Raw genomic sequence first — 21363 nt, forward strand, 5'->3', positions numbered from 1 at the left:
ATTAGCAGTGTGACTTGCTGGGTGTTGTGTGCTTAGTTCCATAATCAGCTCATATGTGATGGTTTTATTGTTCTTTGTTTGCCTTATTATCATTTGCCAAAACCATAAATAACAATAGTTATAAATATCTGCACCTACGATGCTAAGCAAGCTTTTAGTTTGGCATGAATGGAGAGCAGCATTAGAGGTACAGGTACCGCTCTGTTTTTGATTCTTTTCACATCCTGTGCTCTTTTCACGTGCCAAATTTATAACACAGTCAAAATTGACTTTGAAATGATAATATATAATAGCCCTCACACTAAGAAAACTCAGAATAAGTCAGAAAACAATTCAGAACATCCATGAGATGATTTATCAGACTTCAGAATTCAAATCTCAACTCTCCATCATCACAGTCCAAGTCAACCGGGTCAGAAACTGTCATACACTAGCTGATAGCAATCTAGCTAAAGCCTTTGCTGCTAATCTGTATACTGTATGTGTGTATGTGAGACCCATAATGCCCATAATGCCCATAATGCTCTTTTAACAAGTATGTGTATGTTTACCAACTCTGACTCACATGGCAAGGATTCACAGGCGCAGGCACAGAGGGGCTGGAAACAGTCATCATTGACCAAGCAAATGTAAGAGCCTTGCTTCCATGTCCTCCATGAGCACTGAAGTTCAGAGTCTGCAAAAAAACAACAACAACAAAAAAACAAAATTTAGTTTTAGCAGTATAAAGTATCTTTAATTTTACAGTTAATGTTAATGGTTTGTGTTTCCACTGTCAACCAAAATCAGATATTCACCTGAGTTAACTCATTTGGAAATTATGATATTAGCTTCATATAAACTTTTAGTTTATATGAGGATTGTGCATTTTATCCTGCATCACTTACAGTGATATCACATCAGGAAGGGATGTCTTAATAGTCAATATGAGCAGGAGGAATGATTACACTTGAAAATAGTGAATCTATCCTTAAAATAGCTCAATTGTTGTAAATATTCTTTATCTGTAATGGCTGCACCATTTCATCACATTGAAATATTCTAGATGTTTTGGGCATAATTGTATACACAATTTCTCCCAATTGAGCATATTTGGTATCTTTGGAAATTGAAGGATCTCCAGTAGAATTTAAAATAAAGTTGGGTTTGTATAAAATAGTGTTACAAGTAGAAAGGAAATTTGCAGTCTCTTTGCAGGTCACAGTTACATATATGCAGAGCAACAAAACAGCACTAAGCAAGTTACAAACTGTTCCTTTAACAAAGCCGCAGCAACCCGACTGGAGTTTTGTACTGGGACCAGTACTAAGTAGAGTCATGACTGAGCAAAAATTGCAGGTACCTGTACTGAACTGGTGCTTTGTGCAAAGCTAATTCACATATTTAAGCTCAACTGCAGTGGAGTGAGGCCCAAACTAGAAAAGGAAGGGTGGTGACAAGGCTTTTTTAATATTGGTGGTCAGCTGTGTCACTTTAAGACATTTTATCACATATTGATTGTTGATTGTTGAGTTAGTTTGTCCCATTTAAGCTATCTGGGTTTTGGACATAAATGCTCACTCATGATGTTGAAAACAGAAGTTCGAACAGGAAATAAATCTTAATTTAAAGTCCACTTTAGGGCTACAGCAAACACTTATATTAAGCACAGATTATTTTCGGGATTACTCATTTGGTTAACAACAATGTTTATGATTCAACAGTTTTCCCAAAGCCCACGGTGACAGTCCTAAAAGTTCATTAACACACCAGACAAAGAAAAGCTCCAAATCCTTAAAATCCAGACACAGGAACTAGAAAATCTGTTTGTTTTTTCCTTGAAAAACGACTTAAACGATGAATCAATTATCAAAATAGTTGTAATTTTTCTGTCAATTGACTAATCGTTGCAGCTCAAGTTATTCTCATTGTCACAAACATTGAAAGCTCTAAAAATCTAGTAAATGGAGTTTTGTCTGTCTGTTTGATTTTGTCTTGTTCTGCAGTCGATATTTTTCACTGTCTCCTAATCTCTGCTTTTATGGGGGAACTATTTACTTTTCTAGTTTCTCCAATGAAGTGCTACTCTCTTCCTTTTCTCTGTATATTTATATCTGCTACTGCAAAACTGTAGTCTTATCTGGCAAAAGATAATCTCTAATGGAATCTAAATTGGAAGTAAAGAAAAACATTTACACTTTATGCAACAAACACATAAAAATACACACACACACACACACACACACACACACACACACACACACACACTGCAGCCAACTGTATTTACTTGAAGGGTACATAATGGCTCCTTTAAGTGCTGGCACAGTGACGAAGAGCTTGGGGGAGAGCAGAGAACAGTAAGAGGCTTTGGCCTAAAGCTACAGCAGAGCAGCAGCAGCACTGTGGCCTGGCTGCAGACTAAGCCCTCAGTCCTGACCCATGTTCACCTGCCCCACTTACCTCTAAACACACTCCGTAAGGTCCCTTCTTCTTTCTCCTCGTCTTTCCTTGCTTGGTTTGTCAGTCCTGTTTTATCTATGAAGGTGGAAGCTGTTGACAGGATGGTTGATTAGATGATACAGCAGTGGAGAAGTTGTTGGATGATGAGGTATTTATCTGAGACTCTGCTCTTGTCTTTGTTTGTCAGTCCTCTTTCCTCATTTCTTTCACTTCTCTTTTGCCCCTCTCTTGTGGTCCCAGCCTCCTCCTGTACGTGGGTTCAGCATTCACAGCCGACTTACTTACAGTTTAAGGTGCGGGTCAGTGAAGGGGGCTCTCCGGACTCTCTCGCTGCGTCTCATTCATGGCTGCTGCTGATCCTGATTAGCTGGGAGGTGGAGCCTGTTAGTGGCAGATACAGAAACCAGCTGGGAGGTGGAAAGGGAAGTGACCCAGGTCATGATTTCCAAGATGTTACCCTGTTACCACATGCAAAGTTATGTTAATAGGTCAGCATAATGAAATGAAAAACCTAACTAGACAGATTTTTCTGTCTTAATTCTGTTATGTGTCCAGATTTTTAGAAATTTGTTTCTAAGATGTCTGTTTGCATCCCAACACCACTGAAGTGAACAGAATTGTGTTTGTGGCGCTCACAGCATTTAAAAATTACATTATAATTTTAATCAACTACATCTCTTTCCAGACACAGAGTGGCTATTACTTTGGATAATCCACAGAAAGCACGGTCACCAGTTTTCATCAGGATTGTTTCTTTGGTAGATCCTCAAACTACTTTTAAAACATGTCTTTCTTCCCACAAATATCCAGAGTACAGACATGCTGAGGTACATTAGACAAACAAAACTAAAACTGATAGAAACCTATAAACTATAATACTATTATAATTAATCCAATATTTTCCTTTAACGTCCAACTCTGCAGTTCCTCTCAGCTCTACAGAGTATTTTATCATCTTTCAGCTCATTGTTTTGACTGAAAACACTGATACACCAACTGTACACTACCTGTCCAACCCCCTAAAAGCAGACAAGTTAGTGGGGACCAAAACTGAGCCAAAAGGTGAGGAATTAACTTTTTCATGTAGACACAAACACAAATCAGAATTTATGCTTATGTTGCTACGTGTTTGCTGTGTAAATAAGCAAATGTTTTCCATATCAATTATTTAGCTTGATGTTTAAAGTGAAACATACAGTTAGAAAAAATAAAATATAAATAAAAAGTATGTAAGCTAAGCAGCCTAACAAGGTTGTGTCTGAACCAATCTACAGTTCTTATACTTATAATACTGTGGTGAAATAACGATAACCTGCAATATAAGAACATGACTTTTCTAATTCTTCTGGATCCGAAACGGGCAGTTTTCAGCAGAATATCACAATCATCATGTCCTTTTTCAAGGTCCTTTCATAGGATTAATATTGGAATACAGTGAATGAGCTGCATTATACAAACATGTTTTTTGCACTAAGCCCCACTATACTGTTGTCAGATATAAACCATCAGTAGGTTTATTGGGTTAATTTAGTAGTCTGTAATGATTCGGTACTTCAAATGCTAACGCTAGCTTGCTTAGTTAATAGTAATTTCCGGTAAGTGCTCAACAACTGTGTTTTATTTGAGACAACACTAACCTGTTGAAGTTTGCGCACAACAGAAGTAGCCTAAGTAGGCCTAGTGTACACAATGTACTAACAGTTTGTGATTTGAGACACAGCATGTGTTTTCAGCCAATTTATGAAGCTAGCATTACTTAGCCACAACTGATTAATTCTGGCAAATAAAAGTTGTAATTTCAGCAAAACTGGTGTATGCTGACTAAAAATGCAAGGCCGTTTTTGACTTAAAATCAATAATCAGTGTTTCAAAATGTATGAAGAACTTTTAGTGGTAACACGCACAACAAATTGGCTCAGTCCTGCTTGATTTGCAGGCACAGATTAACCATCAAACACATTTCTTTATGTTCATATTATCGTCCTTAATGCTCATTTCCGTAAAATAATCACAAACCCACAATTAGTTTTACTGTTTTATTTCAAAGTCATGCCACAAGTTGACATTAAATACAAAAGAAAAAAATAATAATTTCCGATTGTAGCTATAAAATAACCACAGTGTAACCGAGAACCAAAAAAATCGACGAACACGCATTGAAAAAAGAAAAGAAAAAGGAAAGCTCACGCTGAGAAGGAACACACAGACAAGCACACAGTACAGAACGTACAGCACAGCTCTCTGATACCTAGCTATCAGTAAACATACCAGTTTGGAACGCAAGGTTAAAGAGGATATATAAAATTAACAAGGTTATAAAATACCGATAAAAGATACTTGTTATAAAGATCGTAGCATCTTCTAGAAGTGTCACCATGCAGTAGGTATTTCCAGTCTCCAGTTAATAAACATCAGCAGAAAAATACAAGAAGAATCACAAGCTCATTCCTCGAGTGGACAAGACTTGATCTCGGATAAAAATGTCAATGACAAGAATGCAGAAGGTATCCGGTTGACCTGGTACAACTGCGTCAATTTTTAGTACAGTCCACATAATGCTGTTATTCGGATCAAACACAAATCCTGGTGTGCTCCGTCTGCACCTCCATCACCGATGTCTTGTAATTTAGACTCATGCAGCAGAATGCAAGTTGATGAGGCCACAAGATCAGCAGGCAAAGCGAACCTCAACCATGACCATGTCAAATGGAGATTTTTTAAAAAGCCTCTTAAATAGTCACACAAAAAAAGTACTTTACACCACTCCGGATCCTTCATAATTTCAGTTTTGTCTGTAATTCGCTTGATCTCTCTCTTGCTGACCACTAGAGGTAGTGAACAACAACACCCCCCCTCCCCCCTTTAAATAAATATCCAGAATAGACTCTTATAACATCCATCAAAAACATGGATCCCATAATAACAGAAAATTCAAAAATTGCTGCTACTTTTATATACATACTGTATACTGCAGGTTACTGAATACACAATAGTATGAAACTGGATACTGTATTAATGCATGCAAGTGTGCAAACATAATCCTCGTATTTCACACAGTATGTTTATCAAAGTAGCAACTGTGGATTATGTTCTCCAACACTGTGGAGAACCCCCCAAAATATATATATATTTAATTCTGTGATTTTTTTGTAATGAGGCGCTAGCAGATTTGAAGCAGGTTTTTGCTACATGCACTGGCTTTTTTTTTCTTCTTTTTTTTGGATTACTACATAAAGTAATTTCAGCTTAATTTGGAAACGGTATTGTGTTCTTTAAAAACCTGCTTTGGCATCACCGTGCGGAAAAAAACAAACATAGATATACAGAAAAAAGAATAAGCTTTTCATCAAGGTCCTGACACTCCGAACAACCCTGGTCAGTCTAGTTGCTGGAGTGTTTGTATTATATATGTTATATGTGTGTGTGTGTGTGTGTGTGTGTGTGTGTGTGTGTGTGTGTGTGTGTGTGTGTGTGTGTGTGTGTGTGTGTGTGTAAGTGTGTGTGTAAGTGTGTCTGTGTGTGTGTGTGTGTAGAGGTTAACAGTGAAAGCCTTAACACTTTTGGCAAAGACTCACAATGTGCGACAATTACAATGAGTAATCATAGCAAATGCAGTGAGATTACAAAGACAAACCACAGAAAAGGACATGTAGAGGAGAACAAAAAACAAACAAAAACAAACAGAAAACAAAATAAAAAAGGTACAAAAAACCCACAAAAATCTTTTTTCCTGTCTTACATTTGTCCAACAGTTACACAGCAAACGTCTTTACGTAGCATCCCTTCACAGTAGACTTATCTGTCTTTTTGGCACATGAAGATCGTCTGGATAAGGTTTCACATTTATCAAGTTTGGGAAGGATTTGGGTGACAAGCTGTTTTTATTTTCACTCTTAATACCATTTAGGAAGCCCAAATACTCCAATATGTATTCATCAAAGATGTCAGGTTTAGTGTAAGCTGCTACATCTATGTGCCAATGTACAAATACAAGAAAATAGGGAGTTGAGGGATAAAACAAAAAAGCCTTAATGCAGAATATGGTGTTAATAACAAGAACATGGTACATTCATGAGCACTAATTCACTTATCATCCCCACACATGATGTCCGATGGATGTTCAAACAGAGAATTGATTGTTGCCAGATCAACTTGTGCCTCTAAAAAGGTCAATTTTAATTTGTAAATGTATAAAAAGGGGTGTATTTATTGATAACGGGCATGAAGTTGATATTTAAAGTACTTTTTTAAAACTTTCTTACCACTTTCTGGAGTTGGATATGAGACTGATACTACTCTTGCATCTATACATTAAAGAGATATCGAGCAACATGCAAGAACATTTTCGAAGAGATGATCCCAAGTCGGATTCAACAAACTCTCTTAACTGTCCAAACTTGTCGTAAATTGCTCATTTCAGCCTGTTCATGACTTCAAGTTCATGAGATGTTACAATTAGCATAATCAAAACCCCTTAAATGCTGATGTACAGTTTTCAGCTTAGCTTAGCGTACAGACGGGAAACAGCTATCCTGGCTTTGTCTGAAGATAACTAAGTTTGCCTACTATCACCTCTAAAGCTCACTCATTCATATTTTGTACAAAAAAAGCTGTGTATAGTGGCTACCTAGAGCCCAGCCAACAAACTGTAAAACCTAAAACTGCTCTTTTTAGACTTGCTGTTTTTTTTTATGAATTAAACAAAACAAGATGTAATGTGTTAATTTATGAGCTTTAGCAGTGTTGGTAGGTCGATTGGACAGAGCCAGGCTAGCTGTTTGAGGCTTGAGAGTGGTATCGATCTTCTTATCTAATGTAAAAGCAAGTAAGAGAACTCTGATAGACCTTACACCACTGTCAAAATAACAGTGACTTTCTACAATAATTCCTATAAACAACAAAGGCAGATTATCTCCCTGCGGTATTGAATATAAATGTATTTATTTCAGTAATTAGTACTTGATAAATGGCTGATTAACTCTTTTTTTTAAGTTTCTTTGTTGCCCTTCGTAGCCATGACACATTCAGCTCCATCGTATAACTCACACCACTTTACATGGTTAAAAGGGAACAGAGTATACTGCCATTAATAAATGTTGAATACTCTTTCACAGCTATTACAGTGACATAAATATGACTTTAAACACAGACTGAAATTATTTGGAATTAGCATTCATGAATGTACCACAGAGCAGTTATTATAAAGACATATTTGGGTAAAATATTTGCGTTAGTATCCTGTTTTTACTGCTTCATTAACAGGCACATACAGAATATTCTGTAAATTGTGATGAAGCATGTCCATGTCCACCTAACACAGTTTGGTGACTATTGTTTTTGTTAAAATCATTACTATTAAAGTTATTATTACTGAGGTAATGTTTATAAAACAAAATTTGGGCATCCAAATAGAGGTTCAAATGTGGGTCACTAATGGATGGATGCTACAAGTGCAGCACATATTTGCACTCACCCTTAGATCCCACATGGGTGTTGACATAATCTAAATGGGCTGATGATTGAAATAGGGCCCTACATGGTTTATCTATTTGTTATTATTATATCTGTGTTACAGAGGAGAGCGGAGCAGTACAAGGAAATGCATACATTTGTGGAATGAGAGAATCTAGTTTAGTCCAGCCCCACTTTTCATAATTTACCATTACATTCGAGTCACAGAGATAAGCATCCATACAGAAGTCCACTAAAATAAATACCTGGCAATAATAATACAATAAAAACCCAGAAAGGTTGTTCAACAACACTTACTGCTGTTCTGATGTTATTTCCAGACTCCTCAAAGACTCTTCAAAACATCTGGATGATTACATTTGATTAAAGTTGCAACTACATTTTCTAATACATGAAAATGGTACAACACGTCATATTGTTTGAAAATGAAAGTAACATCAGCTACTCCCTAACATACGTGACAGTAAAGTTCTTAAAATTTGGATACAAATAGCAAAGAAATCTCACATCTGGCTTGTTTAGATTAAAAACAAACATAGTCACAGCTGGAGATACTGATTAAAATATAATTTTTATTGTGCATCATCTCGATGGTTGAAGAGACTAAAGCTTCTGCTAATCTGATGGTATTTAATATTCTTACTGATTATTTGATCTTTTATGTTTTTCTTTCTTTGTTTTGAAAATGTGCTTTATAAATGATTATCATGATTATGAGGTTTACACAAATCGGCAGGTATTTATAGTGGAAAATCAGACAGTTAGTCATGTGACTCGATGTAATGGTAATGCATGAGGGGCTAGTGTTACTCCCTGTTCTGTGTACTGTGAGTTTAACCATATCCATTGAGCAAGCTACCAATTTGGCACCAATTACCTCTCGCCATAAAGCCTTAATTTAACCCTCAGTTAGCCATTAAAAGCTGAATTTGAACATATTCACAGTATCAACCTGTGGGGGGGGCGGGGGGATTAAAGAGGCAGAGTTACACAGACATGTACAGTCACACTTGGAAGCTGCTCTGTACAATAGCTGATCATTTTTTCGGAGGCTCCACTGGGGCATTCAGGAGTTCAGTGCCTTGCACAAAGACACTTCAACGGTACTTAAGTGAAGGAGGAACAAGGGCTTCTTTCTATTCTCATCTGGTCTATAAATGTGTACCAGCAGCTATCCAGGCACATGTTCCCATATCCAATCTCTCGCTTCAGACTGTTGGCACTACATTTTCTAACACTGGCTGTCTGCAAGCGAACATGACATTTTTACAAATTCAGTCTTGTCACAATACCAAACCTTAATTTTTTGTACCTCAGTCCGACTGAATACAACATAAAAGAGCACAGAGAAGATAATTAGCACCTAAATGTTAGTCAACAATTGCTGTTAACAATGTTCACTGATGCTAGAGGCGTTATGAATGCATCACTGTTTTACAAGACATAACTGTTTTAAAATTGTTGATATGATCAGACTGATGTGAGGTGAATTAGTGTCGACATGCTGATTGCTTAAAACTAGTGTTTCCAAGATTTTCAGATAGAAAGAATAAATATATATATAGTAACAATTGAACAGTACAATACAAGGCCATGGACATATTGGAAAATAACCCATGCAAGATACATTTATAAAGATGCTGTACACAAAGTGTGTGATCAGTTAAATGCCATGTGTGACAGTTCAAGTAATGGCAAAAGGCGCTGAAAAAACAGGAAGAGTGATAGTTTGACTGTCTAACTGTCTGTCTTACATTCAAAGGAAATGTCTTGATAATGACTTTAAATTACATTTCTAATTCTTATTAAAACACAGACAAAAAAAGATTAAGACATACCCAAACAAGTTGATTTAACTTGGAATGAAAAGTCTCTGCAATGATATTGCACTTTTAAATAAACAAAAAACAGGTTGTGATTTTCTGTCACAAAAAGCCCCGCTAGGTGCTAGAAGGTCATATCAGATGGCCGCATGACCTACGCAGGAAATGCCATGGTTCATCAGAGATCGATTACATTGTACCAGGATTGGTTCAATATGCAAAATCCATCCAAAATCTCTCTGAAAGCACTGAACAGTTCATCCCATATCACATGTTGCTTTCCTGCTGCAGAGGAAAAGCCAGGACCCGAGGCAATGGCACAGGTTGTTTGGCAGGGCGTCACCTCTGCTCTCCCTCCTCTTCCTTTAACCTTTGAGGGTCTTTGCCTCCCTTCATTAAAACTAAATAAAGTGCAAGGTGTGTGTTTCTTCTCTGTTCAGTTCACACCTTTCCTCATAATTTGTTTTCTTTCAGGTACGATGGAGATTAACAGATATACAATCATACAAACACTCACAGATACTCCCATTCAACGCAGAACTGGAACTTGCCGGATACACTCACACACACACACACACACACACACACACACACACACACACACACACACACACACACACACACACACACACACACACACACACACACACACACACACACAAACGCTCTCTGTCACACATACGTGCACACACACACACACACACTTGCCTTTCCTATGCCAACAGCAGAAGCACAGCTGCTGTCTCCCAGGGTCACGTGGCATGAGTCTTTGGCCCGGGCCAATAGACTCAAGTCAGAGGAAGCATCAGGCAGTGGTGTTGCCATTAAGAGATGATGTGGCACAGGGGGTGGTGGTTTGTAGCTAGGCTTGGGGCCAGGCCAGGCCTGTCCGAAAGGGACTGAGAGAGCGAAGGGCCTGGCTCATCTTTGGTCCCATAAAAGCACTTGATTATGTCAGAGTGATCTTTGCACTCCGCTGGACTGGGAAGGTGTGTACATGGGGGGGATCGAAGGAGGGAGGGTAGCACTATCAAAAGCACCAGCTGCTAAGCTACGACTGGAGAGATGTGCAGCACAGGCAAAGAGTTTTTCCTCTCAAGCCATGCAGTTTGGAGATCGTCCATAGCAACCGGCAGAAAGAGTCTTGGGGAGTTTTTGAAATGGTAATAGAATAGCTGCTGTTGGCTTTCATGTGTAAAGTCCACAGTAAAAAGTGACAAACAGTGCTGCATGCTCTCCAAAGCACCGGCAAACTGGTGAAGACTTGAGGTGTCTAGGTGGGCTAACTGATATCCATAGAAACAAAACAAAAAACAAACAAAAAAAAGAGTATAATCAGGTCATTATAGAGGAGATAGAAACTATGCAAAAAGCGGGGAGTAATGTCAATTTTAAGGAACAAAAACAGAGGCCGTGCTAACACTGAGGACAGCTGAAAGAGAAGAGTAACACGGTGAGTATTTAACAAAACCCCCCGCCTCCTCAAGGTGGAGGACTCAGCCTTAAGGCAATGCATAGCCCTTGGAAACATTGGCACATGCATGGAGAGTGCAGAAATTTCTGCATATGTATCATAGGTGTGTTTTATCAGTTTATGTGTTTGAATATAACAATATGCAGACATAAAAAAAACTAAAAAACATAAAAGAGAGGTTTGTAGAGTAGGGTCAGACTGATGTACTCATTTGATAAAAAATGTCAAGCCAATATTGTCCTTTTTGTTAAAATTCAGTTTGTCTGTAGCTCAGTGGGTGTCGTCCACTGCTGATTTGATGGAGACTCTGGCTACAAAACCTGCGATGAAACGTACCCTAAGAAGAAATATCTGAAGCAAACACTGGATTATAGACAGTTTTGGCAGGAATGTGTTCAAAGATATTCAATACAAACCCCAAATATTGTCTAAAGACACCTTCCATCCAGAAATATCGGTAAAGGCTTTTAAAAAACTCCATAACTGAATTTACGCTGAAGCGAAAGAAAAAAAAAAAAACAGGGAAGAGACACAAAGAGAAAACGCAAGCGGCAGAAAAAAAGACACAGTGAGCTCCTGCAACGGTTGGAAATTGGTTGAAATTAACGGCGGGCACGACTGAACACCACCTCAAGTGTCGATCATTATAAAATCGTATAGCAAATCGCGTCAGATGTTGGTGAGCGTGGTCGAGGTGATGAGGCGCACAGTGAGCGTGCCCGGCAGGTCGTTGTCCTGGCGTGTGCCCTTGTCGCGGAGGTGAAGCGTGTGCTGCTCCTGCCGCTCGTTCGGGTCGCTGAACATGATCACCTGACCCAGGAAGGTGTCCACGATCATGTTTTTATTGTAGATCTGTTTGCCGCTCGGGGGAGGAAGGCGGAGATCCAAAATCGAAAAGTGAGAGAGAGAGAGGGAGAAAGAGAGAGAAAAGACAAAAAAAGGCAATAAGCAGTCACGAAAGAGAGAAATCACAGGAGAAATGAAAACTTGATAGAGGGTGGTTACACCAAGAAGAATAGAGAGACTCTAGATGAGAAGAAGTGCTGATGTAAAAGAGTTCAAAGTAAAAGTATAATAATCCTTACATGTATACAGCACTATACAAAAAGACCTATCTTAACACATTTAAAAAGATATAGAGAGTCTAAAAACTAAGTGCAGAACATGAAAATAGACAAGGGAGAAAAGAAAAAGAGCCTTGAAGTGATTACATGCACGGTTCTGCCTTCGCTCACAGTGATCCAAATGATGCAATTTCACAGGTCCGATTGAATAAACGCAACAATATATTACCAATAATAATCTATTGACACAAACTCGCTTACACATATTGCCTGATATTGAGCCTGTAATTGATTGGATATGGATGTTCAGCACATTTCACTCTCATGTGACACAGAAGGGAAATAGGATGGAAAAGGAAGGTAATGAATATGAAAAATAAAAAGAGAAACAGCCCTGAGAGTTGATGAACGTTGGTAGATGTAGATGTGCATTCTTCCTCCATGATGTCAGCTTCTGCATCAACCACAACTCTTCCAGTAACTACTGAAAGGTAAACTTACCCATGGCTGAGGAGAGTGTTAACCTTTAAAACCAGGAGATACAGACTCTTTAACACCCTGTTGGTAGAACTGGATTAGTAGAATTGAAGCTTTAGGTAGGGCTATACTTTAATAAAACATGATAAAAATCAGTTTAGGAAACTAGTATGTGTGATATTAATGACAAGGGAAAGCAAGAATGCATCACTTCTCTTCATCAAATAAAACATTCAATTGTTTTTACCATTATGACCATTTTTATACCTTAATAGGGGCAACGTATCCTGGTGGAGATACAACTCAAAAATCCAAAATATAAAAATATTTGGGGGAAATGTTTTATTTTTGGTCCAAATGAGATAACTAGTAACATCAAATTGTGTTTTTTTACATCTCATTTTCCATTCCTGCCTGTTTAAGGGTTAAGGGCAGAGGTTTTTAAAGTGGGAGATGGGTCTCAGTGAATGGAAGTGAAAAAATATTGCATTAGTTATTACAGTAGTGATCAAAGGAGATCACCTAGAACAGCTGAAATGTCAGTGATTTGGTTAGATAGTTCAGTGATGCAGTAGTTTTGGGTCTTTTTAACATTTTTCTTACTTTCCCAGAGTCAGAAACATTAGATGCCTTTAAACAGCCCTTTTTTTATGTATTTGGTGCAGTCTGAAGTTGTGTCAAGCAGTAATATCTTGGCTCAATTCCTGAATCCTAAAGGCGTCCCATAGGAATCAAGTGAAACAAAGTGAAACCGGTGACTCTGAAAACACCTGGTTTATAATATGGAGAAAAAGACATTTCCCCCTTTAAGAAATCTGTTAAGTTTATGTTATTAGTGTTTTAAACGTTTGCATCACATGATAAAACATGCTTTGCACCATTCACAGGATCTCAGCTGCTACATTTTGGTCGCTGGTTGCAGCCGATATAAAAAAATGTATATATAAAAATTTTGAACATATCGTCCCACAGAGAGTGACAGCTCACCTCGATGTGGATGCCTTCCTTGGGTTTCTTCCGGTAGAACAGGCCTTTGATGTCAAAGTTTGGGCACCGTGTGTCCTTCTGAACCGGCGAACGAACCCTCTCTCCTTCACAGGTGATGATCACGTACGGATCGACAGCTGTGGGGAGAAGTTTTTAATCAGTGCATTGTGTTGATGACTGGTGCTGTAATTAAAATGCATGTGTCTGGTTTGTTAACATATTTCATCAGATTATTTGGGTTAATTAGGTGAAGAGCTCATTTCCAAAATGTAGTGTGTCCAGTCTGCACATATTTTTAGTCAATATTCTTTAAAAAAAACCTATATAACTTGTCTTAAATCTGTGCTGTTGGTCTTATCATATATATATTGGTCATATTTAATTGTTTTCAGTCTCATCTGTGTCCGATTAAAAACAATAGAAATCCTGCACACTGGTCGTCACTCGTCCTCCATACATTAGTAACATCCCTGTTTCAGTAAGAAAAGCTCAGTACAGGTATTATTTGTAATTAATAGCTACTAGTGTGGAGCTACTAGTGCCCTCTGATTAGTTATTTATGCTCTATATTTTTATTCTGTTTTTAGGATTATATAGTATGTCTGATTTTTGAATGGTAAGCCACGTCTAAGATGATTTTCTGTCATGACAGACATATTTTTTTAAAAAATCTGAATCTGAAGATGTTAGAGATGCTGCTTATCTATGAATTCTGCCTGATAAAAGTCTGAGGAGGGAAATGTCATCAGTAAAGTGAAAATAAGTGATAGACAGTTTGCAGGAGTTTCTGTTTTTTTCTTATTTATTATCATATCATTTATTATCTCATTTTGAAACCAAACTCTTCACCTGTACTACAAGTCATCACAACACTACTCGCTCAGCAGAGGTATTTCAAATTAAAACCACTATGTGAATGATATAAACGGAGAATCAGACTGAATAGCACAGACTACGCAGATTTAACCTGGATTTTTTGGCATCAGAATAATTTGAAAAACGTTACAATCTTTGACATTTTTGAGTTTCCCTGTTGAAATTTGTCTCAATTCTTTACTAAAAATGTATTTTTATGAACTTGCATTTCTGCACTAGTTGATCTTTATGTGCCATGTCACTTCAAACATCTACTTTCTATTGTATTGTAATTTTTGTTATATCTTTTTATTTTTTTGAAGCATTTTGCAGGATTCCTTTGAAAGTTTACTATTCTATTTTAATATAATAATAAAAATCTACACATAGTGGCTTTATATGTGTGTAGTTGTGCAAACACTGCGGGAGTTTTAAGGGAGAAACTACTGTAATTGCAGACTAGAGCTACACATCTAAACTAAATGCATTTAGTTTCAGCAGATGGTGCTGTGGTACCTTGTGCTTTGCTCTGGAGTCTTTTCTTATTGGGATTGAGGCAGTGAAGCTCTGTGGGTGTTTACAGGAGTTTAAGGTGCTTTTTAACATAAGACCAGATAATCAACATGCAAATACGTGCGAATACCCACTCGAGCTTTGTGTGTGTGTGTGTCGTGGTATTACCTCCATTTGAGTCCTGTCCCTGCAGACCCTCAGCATTCATCACATGGACCTGAGTGACCAGCTGAGGGTAGCCGCACATCCCTGTCCAACACGTCTGAGGAGGGTCATCCAGAGACAGCTCTCTGAGGAAAAAGAAGAGTCCACGTGATCATTAGAGGACGGCAAAGCTAACTAATTCAACAGAACATGATTAAAAAATTAGTATTTTTTAGACATTGTGGGTTACTGTTTAATATTAAGCTATAAGGTTATCAAACTATTAGGTATCTACTCTATTGTACCTTCACTTTTTTGTTTATTTGGACAGAATTACACATTTTTTCCACATTTAGCTGGGAAAAAGAAGAGTCTATGTGATCGTTAAATATGGGTAGAGAGAAGAGTGTAACATGCACCATCTAATTACAGTATGTAATAAAGTATACCATCATATACTACTAATGCCCACAATTTCAACAGACCATGATTAAAAAATGTGTATTTTTTAGACATTGTGGGCTTATGTTTAATATTAAGCTATATGGTTATCTAACTATTAGGTATCTACTCTATTGTATCTTCACTTTTTTGTTTATTTGGACAGAATTACACATTTTTTCCACATTTAGCTGGGAAAAAGAAGAGTCTATGTGATCGTTAAATATGGGTAGAGAGAAGAGTGTAACATGCACCATCTAATTACAGTATGTAATAAAGTATACCATCATATACTACTAATGCCCACAATTTCAACAGACCATGATTAAAAAATGTGTATTTTTTAGACATTGTGGGCTTATGTTTAATATTAAGCTATATGGTTATCTAACTATTAGGTATCTACTCTATTGTATCTTCACTTTTTTGTTTATTTGGACAGAATTACACATTTTTTCCACATTTAGCTGGGAAAAAGAAGAGTCTATGTGATCGTTAAATATGGGTAGAGAGAAGAGTGTAACATGCACCATCTAATTACAGTATGTAATAAAGTATACCATCATATACTACTAATGCCCACAATTTCAACAGACCATGATTAAAAAATGTGTATTTTTTAGACATTGTGGGCTTATGTTTAATATTAAGCTATATGGTTATCTAACTATTAGGTATCTACTCTATTGTATCTTCACTTTTTTGTTTCTTAGGACAAATTACATGTTTTTTTTCCACATTAAGCTGAAGTAACATATGTTAAAACATTTATATTTGTTTGAAATCAACACACAAAGTTTCAAAATTGATGTCAAAACATTTTGAGAACCTTACAAACTGTGTTACTGTTGAATCAAACAATCAACCTACACATCCATAATATGACACATTGAGCATTTAATACTACAATTTAAACTAAACTACAAAAAAAACTACAAAAAAAACAACAATTATAACATCTTTTTTCATATTACAAAGTGGAGGCCACTATAAAGGCAGACAAAGCCTTGGATTACTGCTCACCCGACATGCACTTTATCTAAAAAATGGTCTATCAGTTTGCAGAAACCCTCAAAGAGTAAGAGTTTGCACATTATGTGATTTCACTTGCCATAAATCTTTGTAGTTTTATTGGCTCACTGGTCCCTTCTATTAGTAATAAATACTGTAAAACTTTGCCAGTCATGAGTGAAAAGCTTGACACAGGTTGTTGAGCTCAGCACTCTGCACATATATGATATACTGAATGTAAGTAAATCCTTTATGTTAACTTGTCGGAATTGTGACTTGTTGAAATGGAACCTGTAAGTCTAACTACTGGACTTCAAACATTTTAAAGTGTTAAATTGGTTGATGAAACATTTGACGGTGCACTTAAGTGAGATAGCTATCTAACACATTTTCGTTTTTTTAAATTTCATTTGGTATTCTCGCTGTTATTTGACAGCTGAAGGTGCAGAGAGATGGAAACAGGGACAAAGAGAGAGGGAGGACATGCAACACAGGTCTGCAGTTGTGGTTACGTGGTGTGCATCTCAACCAGTAGACAACCTGATGGGTAGCAGCTCTGTTTAAATAACTTTTGTAGCATGCTGGGTGTGAGCCAGCTGTATGACTGACAGTATACATTAGCAGCCAGTACATAATGTGGAAATAAAGGCAAGGCTCCATTTGTCTTTTTTACACTAAACTCAACTCAAGGCAATCATAATATTGTCTAAAGCTGCAACGAGTAATCCATTAATCAGTCGACACAAAATGAATCAGCAGCTACTGTCGGCTGGACAAAATACAACATTCGTTCACCTTTGACTCTGGGAAATGATTCCAGGTATTTTTCACTATTTTCTGACTGGATCTTATAGAAAAAAACATTTAATCTAGAATATAATTAACATATTAATGTAATGTATATAACATTATGTGCTCAGTGGTGCAGCGCCACATATGATTGACATGACTGGTTACAGATAACAGATTTACTTGCAGTCTGAAGGCACATCAGTGAAGACACGGAGCAGGAAGTCACCCTGCTGCCCGGGGTCAAAGGTTGTGGGAATGATGACGTAACGGCCCTCCTTCAGCTCCTTCCTGAGGAAGACGCATCGCGAGTTGATGTAGATGGAGCCCGCTACTTTCTGCTGGGCTGAGTGCATACGGTACTTCCGATTTAGCTCCACCTGCAGAATGGAAGTACAAATTTAATGACTTTTAAAACATTTTTAACACCTCTTTTCAAGTTTTTCAAGTTAGTACTCAATGCAGGAAAGTGTCATATGTGACTTTTGTACTCATACATAATATATTATGAAACATATTATAATGCAAAAGCAGGATTTTACTGTTGAAATGGAGCTCATTTTGAAGTTGTTTATAAAGGATTGCAACTAATGATTTGTTTCATTATAGTTCCAACTGCTGATTATTTTTTCCTTTAATTAATAAGTTGATTGGTTGGTTTATGTAAAATAATCAGAATGATGATGATAATAATGATGAATAACATAAACTGAACAAATATAATTACCATGAAATCAAATTTAATGCCTTAACTCCTACAATTCCAGACATTTTTAGACTTTGGATATCAAAAACTAAATTTAAGACATTTTTAGGACTTTTCCCTGGTTACAGGAGAGATCTGACGTTGCTCATTCGTGCATGTGTGTGTTTTTGTGTGTGTGTGTTTCTACCCGGTGAATATCGAAGCCTATGGCAAGGTTTTCCCCTTTTCCCTCTTTGGGTGTGGCTCTCTTTTCTTTCTGCTGTAGGCAGATCAGCACCTCGTCCTCCACCTTCTTCACATCAAACACGTACTGTGGAGAAAAAAAAGGAAACAGGGATGCTGTGTTACCCTCTGACGCCGCTTACACACCTTTCTATCACACACACATAGACACAGTCACCGACTCTCCTCACCTGAGGATTCTGCAGGAAGGTGGCCTTGTGATTGATGCAGCCTCCAGATCGATTGCGGAGGGGGTCCTGGCGGTGGACCCAGGAGCCCCTCATCACCTCCTCCTCCCACGTTTTGTGGATGCTCAGGTAGGAGGTGTTGATGAGGCGGCACAGGATCAGGTCGGTAAAGTACTGGCAGAAGTCGTCGAACGTCATCCTGCAGGAGGGCAGGAAAAGGAGAGGAGAGAAGAGACCGGAAAAAGTGGATACCGACTAGAGGGAAAATCTTGAAAGAAGAAGACCTTCAACAGGTAAAAAAAAATAGAGGAAATGAGACCAGGAACAAAGGAAAGGGTTACATGTTAAAGGGAGACTGGGATTTCTGGAGCTGACATGAGAGGAATGAGATTAAATCTTATTGATATGATCAACAAATCAAAAAAGCAAAAAAACAAACAAACAATCTACAAACATTCAGTGTTAATGTGGAAAACTCTTTTTAAAGAAACAGTTTTTGGGAAATATGCTTATTCACTTTCATGCTGTTAGATGAGAAGATCAATAAAACTCTCATATATGTCTGTTAAATGTGAAACTACAGCCAGCAGCATATTAGCTTAGTTTAGCACACAAAATTCAACTACCAGCATCTTTAAAGTTTACTAATTAACACATTAAGGAGATTGCCGCCTAGCCAATAAATAGTCCAGGACCTAACCTCTTGTAAAACCATAAATTGTTCTACATGCATAATGTGTTAATTAGTAAAGTTTAAAGATGATTTGGACAGAGCCAAGCCAGCTGTTTCCGGTCTTCATGCAAAGCTAAGTTAACCAGCTGCTAACTGGCTTTAAATTAAAACAGACAAAAATCTAAATCTCACCAAGAAAACAAATGAGCTTACTTCTCGAAATGATAATGATGCCTACTTAGCTCATTTTAATTGTCTTGTTCTTTCCTGTCTATCATTCTCTTCTTGTCGGTGTATGTTTTATGGATTTGTCCTATTTTGATTTGGTATAAGACCATGATTGGACTGTACAGTATCTGTAAAGAATCTGCCCAAAATCAGTTCAGACAGGACACAGACAAGACTTTGTTAATGCAATCATTGAAACGTACTCAAACTTTCACACATTGTTACTATGCCAGCAAAGCCACACTAGTTTGGCCAAAAAAAAGAAAAACACAGTTGCTGTTTCTTACCAGAATTCGCCATCGTCCTGCACAGTGACGCCCAGTTTTTCTCTCTCACTCTTGCTCACTTTGTTCCACTCCTCTGAACTGTGGTGAACAAAGACACAACAGCAAAGACTTCCTGTTTACGTCAACTGCAGAGAAAACCAGGGCCAGTATTTATCAAACTTACACAAACGAATACTCTAAAGTATCATTTTACGAGCAAAAAATGTTCACATTTATCAAGTGACTACTTACAGTGAGGTGAAAAAGTTTCATATGCTGTATATCTCACATATAAATAACAGTTTTTTCCAATATGTTTCAGGTACACTATTACTTTCTGTTCAATTGTGCAATAAATCTATATTTTTCACTTTCAACGTGTACAATATCAGTATCAGACTCATGTATATTATCATTTTGACAACACCAACATTACTCTTTTATTATATTTCTTTACTACTATTGTTTTTACTGCTTGGGTACTTACTTATTATATATTGTTTTTATAAGATCTTTCTATTTTTGCTATCCACCTGCTGCTGTAACACTGTAAATTTCCCCATTGTGGGACAAAGGTTTCATATACCGCAAAAAACGGTGTATAAGACGCAGTCTATTTTTGGGGGGGGCGGGGTGTCATGCTGGGAAAAACGCTTTTCTATTAAAGACTGGTTTATTTGAATGCACCAGTAGTACTGTTAATTTATAAACACAGATGTTTATACTCCAAAACTTTTCAATTTACTTTTATTTGAAATACAATAAAACACAAATATTACACCTGAAACTGTGTGTCGGGTTAATGGTTAATGGTTCGGTAATGATTTGCTTAACTGAACTGGACCAGTATATTAACTATGACCAGGTTTGGGATAGGCTGAGTTTCAATTAAACCTTTTAAAAGAACACATTAACTTTACATATTTAATACAGTGCGTAGCTGTATGCTTACTCAAGACTCAAAAACTCTTCATCAGAGTTGTTGCTCTGTGCAAATATTGTCCCTGAGTCATTATAAGGCTCACAAAGCTCACTGTCCTCGGACTCTGTGTCAGTCCCAGAGTCAAACAAAGCATCATCCTCTGTTCCATCCAGTGGAAAAACAACAAAGTTAGTGAATCTTTTATTCTCAGATCTGTGCTCATACTGTGTGTCTCTGCCAAAGCTCAATAAAAGCTGCTCATCTGTGCACTTTTGCATATCATGCTTCAGCATCTGGTCTGTCCTGAACTAGTGTCTGAAATACTTCTGATCAACATACTGAATCAACACCCGCCAGTGAACCCACCTGGTTTCACTTTTTTTTATTTTTTGGTACCCAATATTTTTACGGTATCAACCAAAATAAATCGATACTAAGTAGTATCGAAACTTCTCCAGTCAAACGATACCTGCAATCGATTCTTTTTGCACCCAGAACTAGATAAATATGACTATTTGTATGGACTTGCTCACAGCCAATCAACGCAAGTGTTCTTCAATTTAATGCGACATGTGATTGGCCCACTGCCACAGCAGCTACAACCCGTCTGTGGTGGTGAAGTCGTGTTGAATTTGAGTTAGCACGCTTAGCAGTTCAGCAGTCAAGATG

The 21363-nt window shown here is 37.4% G+C and overlaps 1 protein-coding gene across 2 annotated transcripts in view; it reads right to left on the bottom strand.

Annotated features, from left to right (window-relative positions):
- Positions 1-11877: 11877 nt before the first annotated feature.
- capn5b (calpain 5b) overlaps positions 11878-21363 on the bottom strand; it is a 37545-nt gene continuing 28059 nt past the window's right edge. For both annotated transcript variants that reach the window (XM_062433085.1, XM_062433084.1), the window contains 7 exons: positions 19794-19871; positions 18609-18804; positions 18383-18505; positions 17673-17869; positions 15273-15394; positions 13737-13873; positions 11878-12060 (listed from right to left, as the gene is read on the bottom strand). In XM_062433085.1, the coding sequence (XP_062289069.1) occupies positions 11878-12060; positions 13737-13873; positions 15273-15394; positions 17673-17869; positions 18383-18505; positions 18609-18804; positions 19794-19871 (1036 nt within the window). The remainder of the gene's footprint in view (positions 12061-13736; positions 13874-15272; positions 15395-17672; positions 17870-18382; positions 18506-18608; positions 18805-19793; positions 19872-21363) is intronic.

This window comes from Scomber scombrus, chromosome 14 (assembly GCF_963691925.1).
Source record: "Scomber scombrus chromosome 14, fScoSco1.1, whole genome shotgun sequence".
In the NCBI taxonomy this organism is placed as follows: domain Eukaryota; kingdom Metazoa; phylum Chordata; class Actinopteri; order Scombriformes; family Scombridae; genus Scomber; species Scomber scombrus.